General features: G+C 36.9%; 1 protein-coding gene across 36 annotated transcripts in view; it reads left to right on the forward strand.

Annotated features, from left to right (window-relative positions):
* Dst (dystonin) overlaps positions 1–27,104 on the forward strand; it is a 456,427-nt gene that overhangs the window by 299,103 nt on the left and 130,220 nt on the right. For 17 of the 36 annotated variants that reach the window (XM_087204914.1, XM_087204909.1, XM_087204913.1 and 14 more), the window contains 12 exons: positions 69–262; positions 1,302–1,464; positions 2,207–2,290; positions 4,036–4,143; positions 4,766–4,864; positions 14,911–15,039; positions 17,379–17,467; positions 18,376–18,511; positions 19,565–24,952; positions 25,404–25,553; positions 26,046–26,261; positions 26,422–26,571. In XM_087204914.1, the coding sequence (XP_087061040.1) occupies positions 69–262; positions 1,302–1,464; positions 2,207–2,290; positions 4,036–4,143; positions 4,766–4,864; positions 14,911–15,039; positions 17,379–17,467; positions 18,376–18,511; positions 19,565–24,952; positions 25,404–25,553; positions 26,046–26,261; positions 26,422–26,571 (6,906 nt within the window). Of the gene's footprint in view, positions 1–68; positions 263–1,301; positions 1,465–2,206; positions 2,291–4,035; positions 4,144–4,765; positions 4,865–8,575; positions 11,306–11,827; positions 14,798–14,910; positions 15,040–17,378; positions 17,468–18,375; positions 18,512–19,564; positions 24,953–25,403; positions 25,554–26,045; positions 26,262–26,421; positions 26,572–27,104 lie in introns of those variants that run through there. The other 19 variants (XM_087204898.1, XM_087204899.1, XM_087204902.1 and 16 more) reach the window with 3 other exon arrangements.

Here is a 27,104-nt window from a genome sequence, read left to right on the forward strand (position 1 = left end):
GGTAAACAATGTGTTCCCCATGACTGGCTGATACATTTTTGTAACTCTCACCAATTAATGTATCTTAGCAATGGCGATCTGAAGTAGATGAAAAGAGAGAGGTATTCCATGCTCTGGAGGATGAGTTGCAGAAAGCAAAAACCATCAGTGATGAAATGTTTAAGACGTATAAAGAACGGGACCTTGATTTTGACTGGCACAAAGAAAAAGCAGATCAGTTAGTTGAAAGGTGGCAAAATGTTCATGTGCAGATTGACAACAGGTTGGTATCTCTTTTTGTTCAGTTTAAGCACAGATTAATATCTATGTATACTGCAGAAAATCTAAGCTTATCAGGCTTTTAGTTGCAAGACTGCTACCTAGTTATATTAATTTCTTATAAGGTAGACTTTAGCAAGATATTAAACTTCAAAATGAACATGTTTCAACTCTGTTATTAAAACCATTAATGTATTCTGGCATTTGCATAGATAATCTGTTTGCCTTTCTGTATGAAAAATAATATATTCTGTAGTTATTGTCAACTGATATTCAAATAACTGAATCATATACTTTTTTACTAGGGCTCCATGTAGCAATATTTGATCTAAGAAATGTGAGTAAATTGAAATGCCTTGATGTTCATTTTAATTGAGGATACAAGAAAACTGAAATCATTTGCTCAGTGACTGAATTAAAAACATGAAAGTAAATGGGATACTTTTGGGGGCCATTTGAAAAGAAATGGATTAGTATCTTTTTCTCATTATAAAAATAAATCTTTATAAATTGAATGCATTATGATAGTTCTGTTCTTGAGAAGCAAAATTATGTGCATATACATATTATTTCATGTATGTAAAATATATGATACATAGGTCCAATGTGTTGAATTTAAAATAGCAGCAGGTATTTAAGTAGAGCCGAGACCACGTTCAACAATTCATTGAACTGTCTTCTGATTTCAAAAGAGAACTGCTGTTTGATATTAGTCTTGGCTATTCAAGACATTCTGATTGATAAAACTTACAGTGAAGTCGTCTCTAGTTTTTCCAAGTTTTAGCTTCTATGTCTTGGCCTTATCCCTAGCATAATCAGTACCACCATATTTCCTGACTGCTAGAGAGTAGTGTTCATACTCCACTCACAGCCAGTGTATGTCCCTTGGAAACATGCTTCCAGGCGCCGCAGCTCAGTGAGGTACACTGACCCATGCTGTCCCTGGAGAAGTAGAGGGTGGTTATTGTCTCACTCTTCCCTGCATCTTCTAGCTCTTCATGGATTCTGTGGGAAACTGCACTGTTCTGTTACTGTTCTCTTAGGTTACGAGACTTAGAGGGGATTGGGAAATGCCTGAAGTACTACAGAGATACCTATCATCCTTTAGATGATTGGATCCAGCAGGTGGAAACTACTCAGAGAAAGATTCAGGAGAATCAGCCTGAAAACAGCAAAACCTTAGCCACACAGTTGAATCAGCAGAAGGTATGTAATGATGATTGTTTGTGCCAAGGTGGTCTCTGCATTTGGTCATTCGTGAGCCTTATCTTCCTTTCTTATGTTAAAACAGAAAGCAGTTCTTTAGAGAAAAGTGGGAAACATATAATCAATAATAAAATCCTGCCACCCAAACCTACAAACACTACTAACTTTTATTTCCTTGAAGTCATTTTTGGAAGCATTGATAATAAAGAAGAGGCATGGTTCGATCCCGGGTACCAAAAAAAAAAAAACAGGCATGTTGGGATATTTTTTCAAATTTCCTAATGATCATTTATAGGTATAGAAATCTCTTTGATAGTTTGCTGGCTGCAATAATTTTGTGGGTTCCTGCATGTATTAAAATGCCTAGTAGTAAATATTAAACAGTCATATTTGGCAAACAGTTGAAGGCCTTGAAACTTTTCTTCAGTCTTTAGGGGCCAGCAGTAATTTCTAACTCTGTTTTTATCAGAAATAGTGGTAGCTAAGGGCATCAATTCTGTTCAAAATAATTGCTATGGTGTTTAGTAATTTCTGCTTTGGAAGCCCCATGAGGTTGGGTCACTTATGAGTCTTCATCTGGTGGTTCACAATTTACCTATAAGGCAAGTTGCTTATTAAGTGCAAAGGGCTCAGGAACTGTACTGTTAAGATATGTGGACACTTCCTAGTTCCTGAGCATCTTTAAGAAGTAGAATAGCATAGAATTCCTTGTCCTCTTTCTTTTAACTGTTTATATTTATAGATGCTGGTATCTGAAATAGAAATGAAACAGAACAAAATGGATGAGTGTCAAAAATATGCAGAACAGTACTCAGCTACAGTAAAGGTAAGATTTGATTTAGTAAGATTTAATATTCAGGTTTTTAGTACTATTTTTTTGAAGTTTTATGGTCAGTTTATTAAGTTCAATGGTGAAAGTTATCAGAAGAATATTCTCCTGAGAGTTATTTTTTCTTAGAAAAAAAAGAAAGGAAAATTAAAAGCCTCTCAGCCCAGTCACAGATGCTGTGGCTGTGGAGCTCTCCGGAGATGGTGCATCAGTCCTCTGAGTCACTCCCTGGGCCAGCAGGGTTGTAGTCTGGGTCGTCCTCAACATCCTCCAGCTCCAAGTCATCCAGTTCCTGGAACAAAGACTCGTCTACTTCCACATTATTTCCAGCATCCTCCACGAACTGGATATCAGATGTGTCAAGATTATGATCGGTTTCAGACAGCTGTTTGCCACTTAATTTATTTTTTCCTGCCTGCTCTTCTTCTTTTATCCATTTCTTTTTAATTTCCAAGAGTTCTGCATCAAACTTGGCTTTCCAACATAAGAAATTCTCAGTTGTAACAGGGGTGCCATGGAATAATTCCTTCTCTGCTTTTTCTGCTTCTTTTTCTTTTAGTTTCTTTTCTTCCTCTCTTCTTATTTTTATCTGATCTACTATTTCATTTAATATTTCTTGCACTGCTGTCACTAGAGTAAAGATCATGACCACACCAAGATTTTCCTCAGCTTGTAATGCTAATAATTTTAAAATGTCTATGACATCATTGTCTTCTAGGTTTTCCTGGGAAAATATTTCATAAAGAGGAGCTTCATCTGAGTATTTTTCACTGTATGTAAACTTGAGGGTAGTTGGACAGTTTCATCATTTTCTCCAGCCTCCGATGTCACAGTGATGGTGAAGCTGGGTGGATTTTTTGATGATACTGTGAAGGAGTCGGGGTAGATGGACTCCAGTGCCTCCAGCTCATTTCGCTGCTCCTCATTGTAGTCTGTCATCACGGCCCTGGACTGCTGCCCATGGAGCACACCAACGCTCAGGCAGCACGACACGGCTGAGTCCTGAGGCCTCCAGCCAGGCCTGGCCTGCTGAGTCACAGCCCCCTTAATACTATATTTTTAAGAACATTTAACTCTGTGTTGAAATGTAAAGAGAAAATCCTTATTTGAACTAATTTTATACTTCCCTAATAATTTTTTGTGAAATCTGAGTCAGGTGAAAGCCCCTTTTTGATTTATTTTCTCTCTTTCTCTTCTCCCCCAGTCACGAGTACCCACACACACCCCTACCAAAATTTTAAAAATTAAAAAAAAACAAAAAATACCACCTCTCACACCTCCCGCCCTCACACTTGTCCAAACCAGAATAAATACATAGCTCTGAACCTGCTTTGTGTCACTTTTCTCTTTTTCTTTTTTCTGTAACGTTGGCAAGTGGTCTAACTTTCTAACAGATGGGACATTTCTTATACTTTTCAGAATATTATTAACGATTTCTCAGTTTTCCAGATCCACAGTTCTGTTGCCGAGCTGGGGGAAGGCGAGGCTGACTACAACTAGAATATTGTAATAAACATTTTTATGAACTTCCAAAAAGACCTGTGAACTTTCCTTACTGTCTTATGTTTCTTCTTTTATCATGACCTTGGAAATAATTCAAAGATCAAATTGATTTCTAAAAATGTAGTTTTAGAATATTTTCTTTATTCATAATTCAGTGAAACTAGATTTCAGTTCCTTGGCTTAATTCTCTATGCAAGCTTCAGGGGATTACTGTAATTTTATCATATTGACTTACCCAGGACTATGAATTGCAAACGATGACCTACTGGGCCATGGTAGATTCACAGCAGAAATCTCCAGTGAAACGCCGGAGAATGCAGAGCTCAGCAGATCTCATTATTCAAGAGGTAATAAAAGTATCAGAGAGGGGAAAAGGGTATAAAAGGGAGAAACAACATTCTAAAAGATAAGTTTATTTTTATTATGCTGAAACATATGTAACATAAAATTCACCATTTTAAAATGTACACTTTAGCCGGGCGTCCCAAATCCCAGCATTTGGGAAGCTGACGCAGGAGGATCACCATGAGTTCGAGGCCAGTCTGGGCTACATAGTGAGTTCAAGGCCAGCCTAAACTACATAGCAGGACCTTGTCCAAATAACCAGAAAAAAAGGTATACTTTAATGACATTTTAGTGTAACACAATGTTGTGCAACCCTTACCACTATTCATTTTCAGAACTCTTCTTATTATTCCATAACAATCCATTTTATTATGTACTTAAAAAACCATTTTAACATCAAGATCAATTCAAGATTAGTTATTATTTCAGAGATATATTATACTTCATAATTAAATTTAATAGAAGTATTTAGTATGGTGTAGACAGGCTGCCCAGTTACCACTGATTATAGGGGAGTCGTTTGCTTTACTCTCCTAAATAATCCTATAATTATTACTGAAAATTCATTCAACTTGCTAAAGGCAACTGGAAATTATGTTTTTGTTATTATTTTTTTATTTGCAGTTCATGGACCTTCGGACACGATACACTGCTCTGGTCACACTCATGACACAATACATTAAATTTGCCGGTGATTCATTAAAAAGACTGGAAGAGGAGGAGGTAACAACTATGGGCAGTTAAATAAAAAGGAACTAGACATGAGTGGGAACTTTGATATGGTTTGGGAAAGCAGTGATAAGTTTCATGATAAATTTATATGGCTGATATATAATATGCAAGTAATTATTTAATTATACAGTTGCATTGAAAAAGAGTGATGGCCTAGGATTTTTATTTATTTTTAAAGATTCTCTCAAATAGAAAAGCATTTTTAAATTTTAACTTTTTCTGCTATGCGTGAGGCCCCTGGGTTCAATCTCCAGCATTGCAAACAAACAAGAAAATAAATGCACATTTTTTCTTTCAGGATCCTAATATGATGGTGTCATTGTCTTAAGTGGTTCTACTTAAGTTAGGAAATGTTGGCAGTGTGGCAGAAATTTTTCAGTTTTGTCACAGCTAAGAAGTATATTTCTCTAAAGTATCATTACTACCATGATGATTTCTACAGAAATACTGCATGAACACATTTGTTTTATGCATTTTATGTGGATTTATACCTTCATAGAAATGATTACAGTTTAAATATATTAAAAAGACATCAACTTAAAGGAGTAGGAGTTTGTATGAAACAAGACTGCTATTTAAGTATCGTGGAGATTAGGCCTCTGTGTTTTTGCCAAAATGATACGATGCGTGATAAAAAGATTATGTAACTATTCTGATCTGGAGGACTTCTAAGCTTTGACTCTGCCTTTAAAAATTGCATTCAGAGGGCCGGAGATTTAGCTCAGTGGTTCCAGCGCCTGCCTCACAAGCGCAAGGTCCTGAGTTTGATCCCTGGTACCAAAAAAAAAAAAATTGCATTCAGAAATAGAGTGTAAGGAGTTACTTATAAAAATAAGTTGTCATGAAAGGCTGTTGTTTCTAATCTTGAAGGAATTACTCTTTGCTCTGTTATCTTTATAAGCTTTCTATTCCTAGCCTCAGAACAGACAAAAATAGTAGATTGAATTCTAATATAAGTGAATTGCAAAATATGGGGCATCAGCATTGTAATTGGGTTGTTGTTGAAATTCTAAAGGTGATTATAGTTGATGTAATTTATTTCATACAATGAAAGATCAAAAAAGGTACTAGATGCCTATTAGTTGTTACTTTCTTTGTTTCTGAAAATGTGAGTGCTTTTGTAAACTATTTCAGTCTGTTCCGAGTTAACATTATTTTCTGACACTAAATCACTAATGGAGCTAATTGCAACTATGGCAAGCTTCCTTTAGGGTTCAGGAAAGAGAACCAGAATATTTGTATCATCTTAATAATTGCCATGTACTGCTTCTATATGAAAGAGCATCCATAATTTTTTTACCTTTTTAATTCTTGAGAAGTCTTATTTCATTTTAAATGGCATGCACATTTTTGATTTGTATATATAGTAGTTAAATATAAAAGAAAATAATTCTTTGGCTTCTCATATTGCTTCTGTGATTTTATATATGTGTGTGTATATATATATATATATATATAGGCTACTTGGTTCAGTTTTTCTGATGAAGCAGAAGTTGATAGAAACAAAAGATATTTTAAAAGGCCAAAAATAAATAGAAATCGTGATTGCCATCCTTTGAAAGGTCAAAGATTTATAATAAATTAAAAATCAAAAAGTATATTTATGGAAGATGATATGCAAAGGCTGAAATTTAAATAGATTAAAAACACCACCACTTAAGGATCATGTTAATACAGTGGCCTACAAAAAATAGATTTTTAGGCTTCAATTTTTAGACTCAAAAGAGTGGTGTTTCTTGAAAAGCCACAGGAGTGGAGCAACCTTAGTCTGGAAACAAGAGTTTTTCATAATTAGCATAAAATCAAAGATTGGTACCAGTTAATTTCAGAAATAATACCAAAGTAGAGAAATGTCATAGAGTGTCTGTAAGGGATATTAGATTTGATGAAAAAATTCTTTAGTTTATGTTGAGAGCAAATTATATATTAATTGCATCAGAAAAAATTTAGAGAAGACATGAAGTTGTTTTTATGTGAATAAACTTGAGATCTATAAGAAAGCAAATCAACATTAGATCATAACTTTGCTAGCATTTGCTAAAATATTTAGAGTTACCAGGCAATCAAAGATTATTAACAAATCATGAAAATGACTCTAAGTAAATATTGAGGACTCAGTCACAGATATATTTTTTCCTGAGGAAAACAGCATGATCAAGAAAAAACAAGTGCTCAGAGTCTCTTAGCAAAAACTACATTTTAAAGAACTAGGGAAGACCCTGTTAGAAGTAATAAAAAATTAAAACCTGGTATTTTAAATAGATAAAACACTTCAGTGTCACCAAGAGTTGACCTGATAAATCAAAGTAAAGAAAGAAGAACCTTGAGTACATCAGGTTGTGATTTGATTTGTTTTTGTGTGAATTCTTAAGAAAACTGCATTTAGGTCAGCAAAGGAAATGACTGAGACTCTTGTCAAAATTACTAGACAACAATAAATTAAAGAAATAAAAATAATATATGGTCCATAACAGTGGTGGCAAACCTGTGGCACACTTTCCACAGCCAGCTGTTTATTATCATTGAAAGCTCTGAAAGGGTTGCCAGCACTGGTCTATAATATAAATTAAATTCTGGAAATTACTAAAGCATCCCAATGAAAGAAACCCTACTATCTAAAATGCTTTTTCTACTCTTGTTTAAATTGTTGTCATCTATGGTGATTTTGAGTGATGATACTAAACTATCAGCATACTAGTAAAGTGATCTTACATTGTAATCAGAACTGTCAGTATGAAATGGACTCTTCCCAGCTGAGATTATGACCTCAGTAAACTAAAAATTCTTGTTTTTATTTAATAACTGGAGCTGAATCCTTGAGTATATTTAAAATAAATTTATATTTAACAAATAGCTTTTGTTTGTGAGGTATCTAGAGGTTCTTGTCAAGGTGGATTCATAGAAAACATGTCAGTAATAACAATCACCACATATGTGAATATATGAAGCACAAATTCTCAAGCCTTCAGGGACAAGGGCTGCCTTTGCATTAGCACTTTTGATTATTATAATTGCCACCATGTGTCAAGTATAAATGAGAAATTCAACTTAAGAATTTCAAATTTTTATATAATCGTCCTCCTTTCCTATGTTAAGTATTATTTCTGAGTTTGGCTCTGTGTTCTGAAGTTCTCTATTTTGATCTTTTTAACCATAAAACATGGGAATGTAAGCATCTTTTTAGGTGTCCTTTGGGCTAGCTACTAAAAACTAAATTCTTTTATTTTATTTGGTTCCTGAAAGCTGTATGTTTTTCTCATTGGATAGGAGGAGACTTTTCCCTAAGAGCAGAAAGAACTCTGTTGTGAAAGTGTTAGCATCCTTTTTGTCACTTACCCGTTATGTGAGTTTGAAAATGATTTAACCTTTCAACTTCTTCTGTAAAAGATTGGGATCATACTACATGTTTTGTAAGGCCCTTTCTTGTTATAAAACATGAGTTAGATAATTTTTTAAATGAAATTATTTCTGAGAGTCAAAAAAAGAATCTTCAGAAAACCCACCCTGGAGGATTTTCTGTCTCCTCTTGCTGCTGACTTGCCGAAGCTTGCTCTCCAAGGAATGCAGTGCTGGTGGTGGTGATGGTGCTTGCTCCGCATTGGGTTCATTTGGCTTTGTGAGTACTCAGAAGGATATTGCTTCAGATGTTGTAAAATTAATTTGAACAGAAAGGGTTTGACACTTTAAAAACATCTCTTGTAGATGAAAAGGTGTAAGGAGACTTCTGAATATGGGGCATATTCGGATCTGCTTCAGCGTCAGAAGGCAACAGTGATTGAGAATAGCAAACTTACTGGAAAGATAAAAGAATTGGAAAAAATGGTAGCTGAACTAAAAAAGCAAAAGTCTCGAGTAGAGGAAGAACTTCCAAAGGTCAAGGAGGCTGCAGAAATTGAACTGAGAAAACAGCAGAGAAATGTAGAAGACATTGCTCTGCAGAAGATAAGGGCTGAGAGTGAAGCCCAGCAGTACCGCAGGGAACTGGAGACCATAGTGAGAGAGAAGGAAGCCATGGAACTCGAGCTGGAGCGGGTGAGGCAGCTCACCTTGGAGGCCGAGGCCAAAAGAGTAGCTGTGGAAACAAACCTCCTAAATTTTCAGAGTCAGTTAGAGCAAAACACCTTTACAAGAAGAACACTGGAAGATCATCTTAAAAGGAAAGATTCAAATTTGAATGATTTGGAGCAACAAAAAAATAAGTTAATGGAAGAATTAAGAAGAAAGAAAGACAGTGAGGAAGAACTCTTGAAGCTTGTAAAGCAGATGGAAAGAGATCTTACATTTCAAAAACAGGTGGCAGAGAAACAGTTGAAGGAAAAGCAAAAGATTGAATTGGAAGCAAGAAGAAAAATAAATGAAATTCAGTATTCATATAGAGAAAATACATTACCAGCTTGTGCAATCACACAGCCCATGTCTCGGATGGGAATAGAAGGTTTTCAGAAAGAATATGACAAACAGAAAGCAGAAGAACTCAGACAGCAAGTGGATGAACTGACCATTGCCAATAGAAGGGCAGAGAGGGACATGAGAGACTTGAAGTATGAGCTTAATGCCCTCCAGCTTGAGAAGACTTCATCTGAGGAAAAGGCTCGTTTGCTAAAAGATAAATTGGATAAAACAGATAATGCGCTAAAGTATCTTAAGTTGGAGTTGGAAAGGAAGGATCAAGTAGAGGAGGGATATTCTCAGCAACTCAGAGAACTTAGTAGGCAGTTGAACCAAACCACAGATAAAGCAGAAGAAGTCATGCAAGAAGCAAATGATCTCAAGAAAATAAAGGAGAGTTATCAGTTAGAATTAGAATCTCTCCATCATGAGAAAGGGAAACTACAAAAAGAAGTAGACAGAATCACTAGGTCACATGCTATAGCTGAGAGAGATATTCAGTATTTAAATTCCCAAATTCATTCTTTTCAGGATGAGAAGGAATTCTGTAAAGAAAGAAGGCAACTCTCCCAGAGAAAATCAGATCACCTGAAAGAACAGTTTGAGAAAAGCCATGAGCAGTTGCTTCAAAATATTAAAGCTGAGAAAGAAAATAATGATAAAATCCAGAAGCTTAATAAAGAATTGGAGAAAAGTAATGAGTGTGCAGAAATGCTGAAACAAAAAGTTAATGAGCTTACTAGGCAGAATAATGAAACCAAATTAATGATGCAGAGAATTCAAGAAGAATCAAAAAATGTAGTCTTAGAGAAACAAGCCATCCAGCAGAGATGTGAAGTGCTGAAAACCCAGGCAGATGGTTTTAAGGATCAGTTACGCAATACAAATGAACACTTACATAAACAGACAAAAGCAGAACAGGATTTCCACAGAAAAATTAAAAGCCTAGAAGAAGATCTGGTTAAAAGTCAGAATTTAGTAAGTGAATTTAAACAAAAGTGTGACCAGCAGAACATTATCATCCAGAACACTGAAAAAGAGGTTAGAAATCTGAATGCTGAGCTGAATGCTTCCAAAGAGGAAAAGCGACGTGGGGAGCAGAAAGTTCAGCTGCAGCAAGCTCAAGTTCAGGAGTTAAATAACAGGTTAAAAAAGGTACAAGATGAACTGCACTTAAAGACCATTGAAGAGCAGATGACCCACAGAAAGATGGCTCTGTTTCAGGAGGAGTCTGATAAATTCAAACATTCTGCAGAGGAGTTTCGGAAAAAGATGGAAAAATTAATGGAGTCCAAGGTCATCACTGAAAAGGATATATCAGGCATTAAATTTGACTTTGCATCTCTTCAGCAAGAAAACTGCAGGGCTCAAGAAAATGCCAAGCTTTGTGAAACAAATATTAAAGAACTTGAAAGTCAGCTCCAACAATACCGTGAGCAAATGCAACAAGGGAAGCATGTGGAAGCAAATCATTACCAGAAGTGTCGGAAACTGGAAGATGAGCTGATAGCCCAGAAATGTGAAGTTGAAAAGTTGAAGAAGAAAATGGACCAACAGATAAAGGAGCATGAACACCAGTTAGTTTTGCTTCAGTGTGAAATCCAGAAAAAGAATATTGGCAAAGACTGCACCTACACACCAGACTTTGAGGTGACTGTGAGGGAGCATCAGCACTCTGGAGAGCTCCTCTGTAGGAGCACAGGACACCTAAGGGCCAGGTCTCCTCTGCTCAGATGGCCTGAAGAGCCACAGCAGGTGGAAGAGAAATGGCAGCATCAGGTTGTTGAACAAATACCAAAAGAAGTCCAGTTCTGGCCACCAGGGGCTCCACTTGAGAGAGAGAAAAGCCAGCAGTGTTACTCTGAGTATTTTTCTCAAACAAGCACTGAGTTACAGATAACTTTTGATGAGACAAACCCTGTTACAAGACTATCAGAAATAGAGAAAATAAGAGATCAAGCCCTGCACAACTCGAGACCACCTGTTAGGTACCAAGATGACAAACATGAGATGGAATTGGTGAAGCTTTTGACCCCCTTGGAGGTATATGCTGTTCTGAGCCCTTACCAGCTCACTACTGTTGAGTTTCTTCTTTAATTATTTTGATCTCGTATATGAAATTTTTAACTTTTTAAAATATGTTTGGCTTTCTGTACTTCAGAGAGAATTATAATACTATAACTTTTTAGTGACTTGAATATTATAAAATATCCTTTTATGTGTGAATCTCTTGAGATGAAACACAGATCTAATGCGTATCTTGTTATATCTGTGGAAATACATTTTGAAAACTGTGATTCTAAAAAAACTAGAAGAACCAAGCAGTTAACTTTAACTTTTAACATATTCTGTGACCCAGTTTCATCTCAGTCATACCATTTTAATTGTATTATCACCTAAAGTAAATTTGAAGCTCTCAAAATAATATTACTTACTGCTGAAACACCATCTGAAAATTTTCTTGATGTATCTTAATAATTTGAGGAATTGTGTTTGGATTGAGAATGGGTCAAGTGACACAAATTCTTTAGATGACTCTTAACATCTTAAAAATTCCTGTTGCAGATAGTTAAGAATAAGCAGTATGATATGCATACAGAAGTCACATCATTAAAACAAGAAAAGAACCCAGTTCCTAGTGCTGAAGAACGGATGCCAGAAGGGTGCAGAGCGTCTGGTGGACTCGGGAGAGATTTCTTTAAGAAAGACTCAGAAGCAGAGACTTCCCAGCACATTGATGGCAATCATGTGTATTCAGTTAGGGATGATGAGTTTAAGTTCCAAGGGCTCAGGCACACTGTGTCTGCCCAGCAGTTGGTCGAAGCTAAGCTTCTGGACATGAGAATTATGGAGCAGCTGCGACTTGGTCTGAAGACTGTTGAGGAAGTTCAGAAAAGTCTTAGCAAGTTTTTGACAAAAGCCACCTCAATTGCAGGGCTTTATCTAGAGTCTACAAAAGAAAAGATTTCATTTGTGTCAGCAGCCAAGAAAATCATAATAGACAAAATGACAGCTTTAGCCTTTTTAGAAGCTCAAGCTGCAACAGGTTTTATAATTGATCCCATTTCAGGTCAGACATATTCTGTTGAAGATGCAGTTCTTAAAGGGGTAATTGAGCCTGAGTTCAGAATTAGGCTTCTTGAAGCAGAGAAGGCGGCCCTGGGATATGCCTGTTCGTCTAAGGCATTGTCAGTATTCCAAGCTATGGAAAATAGAATGCTTGACAGACAAAAAGGTAAACATATCTTAGAGGCTCAGATTGCCAGTGGGGGCGTCATTGACCCTGTGAGAGGCATCCGTGTTCCTCCAGAAATTGCTCTACAGCTGGGCTTGTTAAATAATGCCATCTTGCAGTTTTTGCATGAACCATCCAGCAATACTAGAGTTTTTCCTAATCCCAATAACAAGCAAGCTCTGTATTACTCAGAATTGTTGCAAATGTGTGTGTTCGATGTAGATTGCCAGTGCTTTCTGTTGCCATTTGGGGAAAGGGACATTTCCAATCTCAGTGTAGCAAAAACTCATAAAATTTCTGTGGTTGATATTAAAACAGGAGCAGAACTGAGTGCATATGAGGCTTTCCAGAGAAATCTAATTGACAAAAGCATTTATCTTGAGCTTTCAGAACAGCAGTATCAATGGAAGGAAGCAACGTTTTTTGAATCCTATGGGCAACCTTCTCATATGCTGACAGATATCAAGACAGGATTACAGTTTAATATTAATGAAGCCATAGAGCAGGGGACAGTTGACAAAGTTTTGGTCCAAAAGTATCAGGAAGGCCTCATCACACTTACAGAGCTTGCTGATTCTTTGCTGAGCCAGTTAGTTCCCAAGAAAGATCTGCATAGTCCTATTGCAGGCTACTGGCTGACTTCAAGTGGGGAGAGGATCTCCTTACTAAAGGCTTCCAGAAGAAATTTGGTGGACCGGATTACTGCCCTCAGGTGTCTGGAGGCCCAAGTCAGTACAGGGGGGGTAATCGATCCCCTGACTGGCAAGAAGTACAGGGTGGCTGAAGCTCTGCATAGAGGCCTTGTTGATGAGGGCTTCGCCCAGCAGCTGCGACAGTGTGAGTTGGTGATCACAGGGATTGGTCATCCTGTCACTAACAAAGTGATGTCAGTGGTGGAAGCTGTAAATGCCAATATCATAAGTAGGGAAATGGGAATCCGATGCCTAGAGTTTCAGTACTTGACAGGGGGCTTGATAGAACCTCAGGCTCATGCTCGGTTGTCAGTAGAAGAGGCTCTCCAAGTAGGTATCATAGATGTGCTTGTCGCTACCAGACTCAAGGATCACAAGTCATACATCAGAAACATATTATGTCCCCAGACCAAAAGAAAGCTGACTTATAAGGAAGCCTTAGAAAAAGCTGATTTTGATTTCTACACAGGACTTAAACTGATAGAAGTGTCTGAACCTTTGATGACAGGAATTTCTAGTCTTTACTATTCTTCCTAATAGACTTGTTTAAGTAACTGTAAAGGGGGCCGTGCTGGCTGCCGCGTGCCATCTGTCTAGAGTAGATGGAATTGGCTAAACGCGTAGTCTAGGAATTGGGCAACTGACTCAAATCACTGTTTGTTTCTTGAAGCTTCAAAATAGTTTACTGCTCAAGACATAATAATTTTTAATTGAAAATAACAAAAAATTTGATGCCCTTAAAATGGTTCCATTTAGCTTTCAGGATAGTTGTTTTGAATCTTACCCACACTAAAGTAAACATATTTGCTGGGTGTGGTGGTACACGTCTGTGATCCTGGCACTCCAGAGGCTGAGGCAGGAGGATAGCCATAAGTTTGAGGCCAGCTTAGGTTACATAATGAGTTCAAGACCAGCCTGAACTACATGATGAGACCCTGACTCAAATAAAATAAAATAATCCTGTTTTACCTGCAATGTGGAATAAGCTTGATGAACCTCAGCGTTTCACAGCATCATTTCTTCAGACCTACCTTTCCCTGTATGGATCCAACCTGGGGATTTCATTCCCCTTATTAAATGATGTGCTGTGCTTGGTGAAACAGCACCCTACAGAGCACCATGGAGTCGAAGGAAAAGATGGGAATCCATTCCCTTATCCCTGAGGCTCAGATTGGCACTGCTTCAGAAAAATAAAAAGTTTTGTTTTCTGTATGTAGTAACTTTCTTTACATATTAAAATGTTTACTGTAATCTCTCTGAATTAAAAGCTAACATTATGAATGTATTGGGTATTGGAGGAGGGGAAGATTTTTCCTTGTTCTTTTTATTTTTCTGTGAGTAGACATGATCAGTTTCCATTGCCTGATACTTCTCTGTCCAGACAATCCAGATTGTAATGCTAATGCAAAGGCAGCCATCTAGAATCATCTAGGGCCTCATGAATAAAGCCGAGTTCCTTTGTCATATTCATGGAGCTGCTGGGAAGTTAGACTGGGGATGAAAGAATGTTTATCACAGCTTTCTTTGCTACAGTAAATATTTTGGAAGTACATCTGCTTTGTGACATAAACATGGTTAAGTGAATGAATAAAATATCTCAGTAACCCATGTGTGATGAGAAGACATTTTTATATTTTTATTTTTAGTGGAGAGATCAGTTTAATAGCTTAGTGATTTATTGGAATGTGTCTTTTTTTTTTTAACCAACTCACACCTGTCAGAAATCACTGGAAGAAGAAAAGAAAGACCATGTTGACAAAGCCAAAGAATTGCAGAAATGGTTATCAAGTATCAGCAAGACACTAAGAGATGGAGAGAAGGCTGGAAAATCTCCCTTCTCTAAGCAAAAGGTATTCACAGAGCTCCTGGTTAATAATAATACTGAGTTGTGGAGTTCACCTAACACGTTAAATTCTTTACCATAATTTTTATAGACAGTTATTACAAAAACCAGAAAGGTTAGGTAACTTGCCCAAAGAAACACAGTTAGTATGTGGCAGAAGAAAGTATCCCTGATTCCAAAGCCTGAACTATGTATATGAGCTTTGCGATTAGTAAGCTAATAGGTTGTACTGCTTTCCCTCAAGGGCAGGTGACTGATGAGAACAGCTGAGTCACAGTCATCCTTTTCTCTCTCCAGAGTAGTCTGTGCCCTCCATCTTGTGAAGATACACAGTCTCATTCTTACAGATGGAAATATAAAAACTAAGAACAATGCAAATACAAGTTAGGATATTAACATCTTGGAATAATAACTTCAGATGTGCTTTTCTGGATCATTTTTGTTTAATAAGGAAGTGTCTACAGTCAATTAGTAGAAATTTTAGATTCTCTCCCTTACCCATGGGGCTTCTTCAGTCCTAAAGACTGTTTTTGGCTCCCAACTACTCGTCATTAATTGGATGGCAATAGCTGTGTGTAATGTTACTGTTCCATGATGTCTTTGGACTGTAGTACTGGAAGCTCTCAGGACATTGGTAGTTAAGATATAATTCTAATGGTGCTGCTACTGATGGTAGAAATTGCTGCTGTTTTTAAAGAAAAAAAATTTTCCACCAAGATTTAAGCCCCCCATCCCAGGAATACTTTTCTAACACTGTCCTCCTGCCCCTACCTGATATTTGGAAATTTCAGGCATTGTCATTTAATGTGAAGATTTAGGCCCTCTTCTAGCTCTGCCTCAGTGTCACTTGCCATCAGTTAAACCTCACCGTGTTGACGTGATTAAACAGAAGACATTACTGTCTTGTCTGATTTTTGTCTGTGATGTACCTTATCTCGAGTTCTCATTTGGAGAAGTTTATAGACTGATTATATACTTGAAATGTTAATTAAGATAAAGCTGTATTCTCAGTCTTACCTAATGTCCTGTAGTGTGGAAGAAAGGAGAAATTTGAAAACATCTACATTTGGTATTTTGAATTCAAAACCTTCAAAGTAATTTAATGAAGATAACTTAATTTAAAACATCTTCCTTTTTCTCTCACATAGGAAGATAACTAAAATAGGCACATGATCCTTAGCAAAGATTTCTTGGGAGAATAAGTTTTTCTTCAGAAATGTGGATTATAAATCCTTGGTAGCTTCACATTCTGCAGTTTCAAATCCTCCAAAGTATTACTAAATCAGATTTGGACTTGAGACACACAAAAGTAGACAGTTACTTTTTTTTTTTTTTGTATACCGGGGATTAAACTCAGGACCTTGTGCTTGCAAGGTAGGATGGTGCTGCTGAGCTAAATCCCTGGTCCTGCAGTTACTGTTTAATGCAGATCATGAGCATAATTATAGCTCTCCAAAGAATCCTTGATGGTATCTCTGTTAAAGAAAATTTAGACAATAAATTTCATGTACATAATTGTATCATCCAAAATTCTCTATGGCCTCATGATTACTTGTAATCATGAAAACTAGACTTTAAGTCGGCTCTAAATAGTATGCATAGGGTAGATTATTTCCTCTCACTTCCCTGAAATAAGGATTCTGAAATCATATGCTAAGGAATTAGGAGAAAGTGTTATTACAGCCTCCTGCTTTTCCCTAACAGATCAGTTTTATTGCTCTGACTCAAAAGTGGCTTTTACAGGTGAGAGTCTTAGCATTGTTTAATTTTTCTTTTTTGCGGGGGCCGGGGGACGACGGACTACTGGGGATCGAACTGAAGACCTTGAGCTTGCGAGGCATGCGTGATGCCACTGAGCTAAACCTCCAGCCTAGCATTGTTTAGTTTTTATCTGCAGACTGTACAATAATACTTTCACCACACATTTTTAAAAGGAAAATTGTATTTAGGTGCTTAGCGAAATAAAGATACTCTTTGGAGATAATATGCTAAATTCAGAGATCGTTTTGAGTACTGTCATATATAAGGATGATGTTGGGCCATTGCTGAACTTCTGGCTCCCTTGGAATTAAGGCCACATTTATTCATGGTTGGGCTGGGACAAAGGCAAGAACACGTATATGAACTAGTTGCTCATGACAATGATGGCATTAAAGACAGATAGAACCTCCTTTCTTAATAATGCATTAGAAATAAAGCACTCTTTTTATCCAGGCCAATAACCTGTCAGTAATAGGTTATTAATTTGAGTCATCAAGAAAATAGACCTATCACTTGATTAGGTTTTTAAAAGAATTATTACTGTCTTTTTAGGGGAAGAGTTGAAGTGCCTTCTTTATCTTGCAGATTCCCAGTGAAGAATTATCAACTAAGAAGGAACAGTTATCTGAAGCACTTCAAACTATGCAGCTCTTTCTGGCTAAACATGGAGACAAGTATGTTGATTTTCTTTAGGTCTTTCAACAGAGTTGGGGACATGTTCTTAAAAACTGTCAACAAAGCAGATGGTGGTAAATTTTAATTGAGATTTTTAAAATAGAACTCTAATTACAATTAATGTAAAGTATATAAACTTAATGTTTTATTTATTGTCATCTTTAGCACAATTCTAAGATGTATTTTTTATCCACATACATTACTGATAAGAAAACAGGCTCAGAGGAGTGAAGAATTAGTAGCCAGTGAGTGGCAGGAGTGAAATCTAAGCCCGCTCTCAAACTTTTAAGTAGTGCTCTTTGAGCCTGCCTTGTGGAAAATGTGTAAAGATGTGCTTCATTTCTTTGCTATAGTTTTCATACTGTGTTTTGGTCCTGCTTTTCACAACAAGAAACTTCATGTATTTTAACCAGTGACTCAGAGAAGGACCACCTTATCTTAAACCCATTTTGAACTTTAAGATTATTCCAGATGGGTTTGCATTATAGTTTAGGGGAATCTAGTTAATTTCCTTGTAAATTTCTCTTCATTTATTCTTCCATTTAAATGACCGTTGGCTTGAGAAATGCTACCTTACTGTCCTTTTTCCATGATGGAACTAACAGTGGGATCTTTCCCACATCATATAATAGCAGTTTTTTTATTCTGGAAATTTGTATGCTGGAGAGATACAGATACATGTCCATACCCTTTCCTTCATTCCCTTTCTCAAGGAAAAGACTCCTAGATGTTTCTAGGGCCATCCTTAGTTTTCCTAATCAGTTCTTCCAAGACCTGAGCAATATGTACTATACCTAGGACTGTATTTTAATTTTAAGACCGTATCAGGATGTCATAGAAACTAATATGTCTTTTTTATACTTGAAAACTAGCATTTATTCTTTTTCATACTTCATGGTTATTTTAGAATGACAGGAGAAGAAAGAAAGGAATTGGAAGAACAAGTGAAAACTCTTAAAGAAGGATATAATTTATTATTTAGTGAATCTCTGAAACAACTGGAAGTATCACAAACCTCAGGAGATATAATTGTAGAGGAGAAGGTAATATTATTTATTAAACATGAAGCTGTTTCAAGAAACTTAGTTTTTATTGCATGACTGGAGATATATGTCAATAATATATTACCTTGAATTTTTTACATAGATAAAATATGGATGAAGTTTATTTACATGTTTGGAGATTTTAGTGTCATTTATTAAATGCAGTCTTACACTTGCTGATCACTAGTTTCTATGACATCTTAATCTCTGCCTTGCATGGTAAAAAAAGAATCATTCATTTTTCTAACTCTCCTATTTAAAAGCCATTTTCTACTACAGTAGGTTTTTTAGTATAAAATGTTATAAAAGAGACTTTGGGTCATCTCTGGTGGTGGCGTTGATGTGCTATGGAGTTTGGTTTTCAGAGATACCCATGAGTTATTCAAATAATATGAGTCCATATATTATAGTGAGGATGCTCTAGTATCTTCTTAAAATAGACATCTCTTAAAGTTTATTTTAACTTGGCAGTGCATATCAACATGCCAAACACAATATTCAATATTTTAAAAGTTCACTTATATGTAATTCCATTTTCCCCGAGAATACTTTCTGCATAATTGTCACATTTTGGGGGTATGTACAGTTTTTCTGGTTCCTTAATTTTTAAGTGTCTTTGAAGTAGTCAGTATGCTGTAAACATCAGTAGCATGGGATTTGATACTCTTTTTCATATCACTAGACCTTAATCTCACCCAAATACAGAAAGCATGATTTGCCTTCTAGGTATGTGTTCTGTTCTCTCACTATCATCATCTACTCTGCTGTGTCCTCACTAACCTTGATAATGTACACAATATTAAGTTTTCAGTTCACAGATGCATGTTGTTTTCAAAGCTTTTATCACATCCTGTGCTGTTGAATAGATCACTGACATAGATCACTTGTGCATTTGAGCTGCCTAACATTCACAGCATTGCTACACCTTGGTAAGTAGAGGATTTTTATGATGAAGTGTATTCTTAAAAAATAAGAAACAAAAACTAAGTTGCATAGAATTCTGCCTACCTTTGTGTAACAGATTGACCTAAGATTTTTGCATTTTCCTTTCAGCTGAATAAAGTGATTGCAGGCACCATTGATCAGACAACTGGAGAAGTCCTTTCAGTCTTTCAGGCAGTTTTAAGAGGCCTCATTGACTATGACACAGGAATCAGGTTGCTTGAGACACAGCTGCTTATTTCTGGTCTAATTTCACCAGAATTAAGAAAGTGTTTTAACCTCAAAGATGCCAAAAGTCATGGCCTTATTGATGAACAAATTCTGTGCCAACTCAAAGAACTAAATAAAGTTAAGGAGATTATTTCTGCTTCATCATCTACCAAAATTCCTGTACTAGATGCTTTGGCTCAAGGGATGATATCAGAGCCCATGGCCATTAAAGTTCTTGAGATCCTGTTTTCTACTGGATTTCTGGTTATCCCAGCCACCGGAGAACACTTGACTCTACAGAAGGCTTTCCAGCAGAACTTGGTTTCCTCAGCATTATTTTCTAAAGTCCTAGAAAGGCAAAATACATGCAGAAATCTTATTGACCCCTTCACCTCTGAGAAGGTGTCTTTAATAGATATGGTACAAAGAAGTATTTTACAAGAAAGTACCAGAATGTGGCTTCTACCTGTGAGACCACAAGAAGGGGGTAGAATAACATTAAAATGTGGAAGAAGCATAAGCATTCTAAGAGCGGCTCATGAAGGTCTCATAGACCGTGAGACCATGTTTCGGTTATTAGGTGCACAGCTTCTGTCTGGTGGTCTGATCGAGTGTACCTCTGGTCAAAAGCTGACTGTTGAAGAAGCCATGGCAAAGGGAGTGATTGATGGAAATACTGCCCACAGTATTCTCACCTATCAGGTTCAGACGGGTGGGATCATCTGCTCCAGCCCAGCTAAACGCTTAACAGTGGATGAAGCAGTCCAGTGCAACTTAATCACTTCTATCAGTGCTCTTTTGGTCCTGGAGGCTCAGCAAGGCTATGTTGGTCTTATTTGGCCTCACACTGGTGAAATATTCCCCACATCATCTTCCTTGCAGCAAGAGTTGATTACAAATGAATTGGCCTACAAAATTCTGAATGGCAGGCAGAAAATAGCGGCTCTCTATATTCCAGAAAGTTCTAAAGTCATTGGTTTGGATGTTGCTAAGCAGCTAGGAATTATAGATAACAATACAGCATCGATTTTAAAAAATATAGTACTGCCAGATAAAATGCCAGATTTAGGAGATTTAGAAACTTGTAAAAATGCCAGAAGATGGCTCTCTTTTTGTAAATTCCAGCCATCTACAGTTCATGATTACAGGCAAGAAGAAGATGTTTTTGATGGAGAAGAGTCAATGGCAATTCAGAGCTCGGAACAGACTGAGAAATTATTCTTATCTTATTTGATGGTTAATAGCTATATGGATGCAAGCACAGGACAGAGGCTTTTGCTGTACGATGGAGACTTGGAGGAGGCTGTTGGTATGCTCCTGGAAGGCTGCAGTGCCGAATTTGGTGAGGACACACCCATAAACGACAGTCTTGATGTCTTAGGTTGCCCTGATTTATTTCTTAATCTTGCTTCAAGTAAAGAAAAGAATGAATGTACAGCTTCAACAACTAGGTCTGATAAATGTCGTTGTAGAGAACCAGGACATACAGAGACTCCTAAAAATCAAAAGGGTGTCATAGATGAAAAGTTTGATGAAATGGGAAATAATGGTATCAGTAGTAAATTTTGTCAGTCAGAAAACATGGCAAACATAGCAGCTGATCAGGAAGTTAACACTTCATTTAGCATGTGCATTCCCAATCCTATGTCATATGTAAAACAGACTGAACCTACAGAATCTAGCATGCTTAGACATGACTCTGGAAACATACTTGATAACTGTGAAAATCAAAGTCAAAACTTTGCAAATGATTTGATAACAAGCCCTGTTATGAAATCAAAAACTGATGGACTTTGTGATATCAGTGAAACAAAGAATGAGGATAACATAAACCAGGATTCATCTATCTTTGACTACTCTCCCAGGCTAAGTACCTTATTAAGTCATGATAAATTAAGGCATAATCAGAAAAGTTTTAATGATGTGCACACCCCAGAGAGTGATGGAAGTCAGTATGAAGCCTCCTTATCATTAAGCAACGAAAACATGTTATCAGATCAAAGAATGGGAGAAAGTTTTCAAGACCAGTTTCTTGGAATTGCAGCTATTAACATCACTTTACAGGGAGAACATGGTGAACAGAAGTCTTTAAATATTGCTTGTCGTAATCTTCAAGTACAATATCCCAGTGATAAATATATGTCAGATACTTTTGGTGAGAATGAACAAATGCGTACTGCTTCTCAGCAGAAACCTATAGGCAAGCAAAATGTATCTGAAATGGAAGAGTTCTTTGGTGCCATGACCCAAGGGTGCAGTACCGATGATGCCAGTGCATGTCATATCTGTGGTACTCCTGTGCTTGAAGAAACCATCAGTGCTGGTGACTATGAAACATCACTGCTGGATGATCAGCAGAGTGATGCAGGAACAGACACAGATAGTGATGATGATTTTTATGATACCCCCTTGTTTGAAGATGATGACCATGATTCTCTGCTTCTTGAAGGTGATATCCGGGATTGTCTTCAGCCTGAGGACTATGACACACTGCAAGAGGAAAATGATGGAATGGTTCTTCCTGTTGATGTTTTCTATGATATTTCAAAAGAGAATGAAAGCTCTGTGGTTCCCCAGGGAGGACTAGCTGGCAATGTAAATGTGAGGGACAAAGCACAATGTCTTCAAGATTTTCTCACAGGTATTGAGAAAGCTGAGTTAGATTCTAGTGACAGAAAATATTTAAGTTCAGTTAGCTCAGACAAGGTGAATGAATGGTCGATGGAAACATTATCAGAAAGGGAACATACAAATTACCTCGAAGGTGGTGAGTCTGACTCATTGACTGATTGTGAAATTGTAGGAAGTAAAGGGAGCTGTGGTGACTCATTAGAATTTGATGACGCTGGCAGTTGGAGAAGAAAAGAGTATGTAATTGGCCAATCTGATACTGACCATTTTGATTCTATGCAAAGTGAACAAAGTTATGGGGATTGTACGTCTGACAGTAATGATCAAGATGATGATGACTATGATGGTGATGATGGTGATGATGAAGAAGGAGAAGTGGGAGATGAGAATGGAAAATCTGTGTGCCAAGATAAAGCTGAAGATAACCAGTTGTGTTCCATGGCTGTAAAGCAAAATAGTGGTGAAAATCAAAGTACTAAAATGCTTCTCCTGGATAAAATGTGCGATTCTAGTTCTTTAGTAACACAGCAAAGTATAAGTGTTTTGCAGTTGGAATCAACTAGGAAGAGCATTTTAGTTACTGAAAGAAACAACCTTCAGGAACACACAACTGGGGATGTTGGAAAAAGGGAAGAAAATCTGTTGAGTCATGAGGTAGTACTTATAGATACATTGCTGCCTGTCACTAAAGACACTGAATCAGGAAAAATCTTTCGTCCTGAAGGTATTTTACATAGCAGTGTCAGTTCAGTTTCAGAATTAGAGGGTGATTTAATGAACACAAAGATCAAGGTGACTCAAGGGCCAGGATCTGTCTGTCTTGAGAATGTGACGGCCAAAATCAACCCATCTTTTGATAAAATCATTTGTTCTCAGCCTGAGTTAATTGGGAAACCTAAGGAAAACCAGTTGTCATTCACAGCTTCTATAACTGGCAGAGATCACCAAGGAAATGGGAGAGATCCAGTAAAAGGGAAAGATGACAAAATCAGTATACTAATGGAAGGTGCTATGTCAGCCCACAAAACACACTTAGGTAAAGAAGTACTTACAGGGGGGCCAGAAGAAGAGGAAAATAAGTACCTCAAACTTCCACTTAATAAAAGTACAAGAGAGAGCCTCAATTTAGTTAAAAGTCAGTATCCATTTCCAAAAATCACAAACAATGAAGACCTTGATCAGAAAGGAAGCCTTGAGAAGGCAACTGGAACTCTTAAGGAGAAACCAAAAAATGTACAAACAGTGGTTAGTAAAAGCCCTGTTCAATTCGAGGATCTTGAAGAAATATTTGTCACACCAGTTTCCAAGGTGATCTGTGACGACATTACTTCAGGTGTTGGATTATCTGAAGGAAGTAACACTACTGAGAAAGATTCATTCACTGATGCGCCTGAGAAAGAGCTTGATCTGCTTACTTTCCTAAAATATGGTGCTAAAAACATAAAAGCAAAAGATGTGCTGAAACCAAGTGAAAATACCCCTGGCCATGTTTCGATAGCTGACTTGTCCATGAGAGAAGATTTACAACTAGGAGTTAATATTACAAAAGACAATTTGACTCCTACACAAGAAGACCAGCCTCAAAATAAAAAGCTCCACCACAGTGATCTTATTACTAAAGAAAATGTCTCACAAGGAGAAACAGAAATTCCTCAGTTCACATCAGAAAACAATGAAGTCATACTTCCAGTCTTGACCCTTAAAAATGTGGAAGACCTCGGGGAAAATGCTGATAATATGCAGTCAGAGGTCTGTATAAGTGAAATAAGGAATGATAATTCCAGTAATACTTTAAATACTGACTACTCATTCTTAAACATTAACAGTAAGAAAGAAGGAATTGAGAAACAGCCACCAAGAGAACAAACTTTGTCTCCAGAACACCAAGAAAAGATGAGACAGATTGCTGAATTATCTCAGGTATTTGTGGAGAATGTAAAGGACATCTTAAAAAGCAAATTGAAAAGTAATATGAATCCTCAAGAGGTGGGTGACCCTTCAGCCTGTGCAGACTCTGAAGCTTTGATTCCAATTTTAATTAAAAAGATAAGCTCATTACATTTGGTAAATGAAACATCTAATGTGCCCAACAACTTGAAAATCAGTGACTACTCTGGAGTATCCCCCATAAATAACTCATCAGAACTGAAGGCAGAGGGTAGAGATGATTCTTTTTATATTGCAAATGTAAACTCTGAGCTTCTCCTTGATACACTGAAGCAAAATCAACACAGCCCCAAAATTACAGGTGTGTTTGAGTTGATGAGAGAATTAACTCAGATGGAGTATGATCTAGAGCAAAGAGATACTTCATCTAAAGTACTTCCAGTGCAACTTGAAAATGCTTTCTGTAAGCGGCTTGCTGATGGAGATTCAGAAAAAGAACAAATGAGAGACTTGAGTCAGAAAGCATGTACCACTTTTGAGATAGTGGAAGAAAAGCCACACATTTTTGGTGATGTTAAAAGCAAGGAAGGAAACTACTGTTCCCCTAACTTACAAACTATACAGGAAATGCGACTAGAAAGCTCTGTTGTGTGTGGATCAGACTTACCAAGAGATGAGAGGCTTGAAGACCTATGCAGTGATTTCCCAAACCATTTGGGATGTATTGCTGGATTAAAAGAAATGACTTCTGGAGATAGCTCAATGGAAAAAGTAAGTCAATTCATATATTTTATGTGGAAGTATTTTATATTAGTTAACTTTCCCATAATTGAGACACAATACCTGACATCCACAACATAAAGGAGAAAAGGTTTTAGCTCACAGCTCCAGGAAATTCAGTACATGGTTAACAGGCTCCAAGGCAGAAACCTCATGGCAGAAGGAGCACAGTTGCTCAGTTCATGGCAGCCTAAGAGCAGAGTAGGTAACACTGCCGAAGAGGTGAGGGGCCATATGGTATCATGCCCACATCTCTATGACATACCCAGGAGCATGCTTTACTAACATGCTAAGAATTTTTTCATCCAGTGGAGTTGGTGTATCAGGATCGACCGACAGTCACATACCTACATGAAACATTCAGGAATAATTCCTTATATTTTATTTGTTTTCAAAATCTGCATAAAGGCTGTTGAGTTAAAATGTTCAAATTTGTTTTTAGTTTTCCAATGAATTGCAGCAGTGTTTACAGCACACTGAAAAAATGCATGAGTATTTAGCTTTGCTTCAAGATATGACACCTCCTTTAGAAAACCAAGAGTCTGTGGATAACAATCTAGAAGCTTTGAAGAATCAACTTAAACATTTAGAGGTAAGAATTGTCTGGTGCTATGTTACTCAGCTTTCCATGACTGACAGACACCTCAGAAAATCAAAGCCTTACTGGAGCTCACAGTTTTAGAAGTTTCAGTTCCTGACCATTGATTGGCCCTGGTGCCTTATGTGGTGAGGCAGCACATCACAGTGACAAGTGTGTGGCAGATCCAAACCACTTACCTCATGGTGGGGAATCACAGGAGAGACTGGGCTTGCACTTTGAGCAATGTCCACTTTGAGCAATGTTCCCAGTGACCCAGAACCTCCCACTAAGATCCTAGCTCTTAAAGTTTCTACTACTTCCCTGTGGCACCAAGCTGGGGACACAATCATGGACCCTTGGGGGATATTCCTACTCTAAACTGTAGTAGCTGCCTGTTTATGGATGCTGTCAGTTAATGTGAGGTTTGAAAAGGTGGAGTACTTCTGTTTCATGTTTATATTTTTCTTTAAGTGGTAACTATATCTGGGACATACTTCCTTATAGACATTTGAATTGAGACTATCTCCAATTGCTGTGATTTTAAGAAAGAGTATGAAATCAGCAGAAGAATTCTCAAAGTCTCTTCCCAGTGACTTTCCGAGAATATATCTTGAAGAATTGAGTATAAGCCATCAGAGTTTGCAGACTGCCTTTTCTTCCCTGAGCAACGTGTCTTCAGAAAGAATAAAACAGATCATGCTTGCAATTGACTCTGAAATGGTAGGCATAGAAATGGCAAAGTTTCAGTAAACTTTATTTGAAAATTTAGTTATAAGATAATTTATTTTTAGAATGTTAGGCTCTTGACACAGAATCACTATTTGTATGACTTTGAAATTTGGGGGACACAAAGAAATGAATGCACAATTTTATTTTCTAGTCCAAACTAGAAGTTTCCTATGAAGAATTTCTGCATAAACTTAAGTCATTCTCAGAATGGATATCAGAGCAGAGCAGATCTGTGACATATATTGAGACTGTGAACATTGAAGATACTAAACATGTAAAGAAAAATTTGGAGTTCCTTAAGGCAAGTGTCAAAGTAAATATGGCAACGTACATTACAAAACCTATGGGTTTAATTTAAGTGTTTAGGAAAACTATAACTTTCCTAAGACTACAAAGAATTATTTCCTTTGTCTTTAATTGATATTTGTTCATAGTTGACACAACTATAAAGTAATCACAACTTTATGTGAAGCTATCCCAGAAGTCTTATCGAACTCTTAAAACCACTGTTTAGATTTAGATTTATGAATTTATATGGTAGTCACATAAAATACATAAATTATAAATTAGTCATATACAATTAGTTTCATAAATACATGACAGTATAAGTAGTTTGATAGTTTCGTTACGATATTTTTGCAAGCTCTTAATTTGAACACATTTTCGGCAAACATTATTAGGCTCCTTGCCTCAGAGTCATAAAACTGAAACCCTGGCCCAGTTAATTCACATTTCAAATTCCTCATGACCTTGTTATTTATTACCTCAGTTTAATGGATATTGTAAGTGATAGCGAGGAATATTTTAATGTGTGGTACATGTACCTATGTTGAA

Source organism: Heterocephalus glaber, unplaced genomic scaffold (assembly GCF_053883595.1).
Source record: "Heterocephalus glaber isolate CG9 unplaced genomic scaffold, H.glaber_assembly_v1.0 deba00000594, whole genome shotgun sequence".
NCBI classification, from domain to species: Eukaryota; Metazoa; Chordata; class Mammalia; order Rodentia; family Bathyergidae; genus Heterocephalus; species Heterocephalus glaber.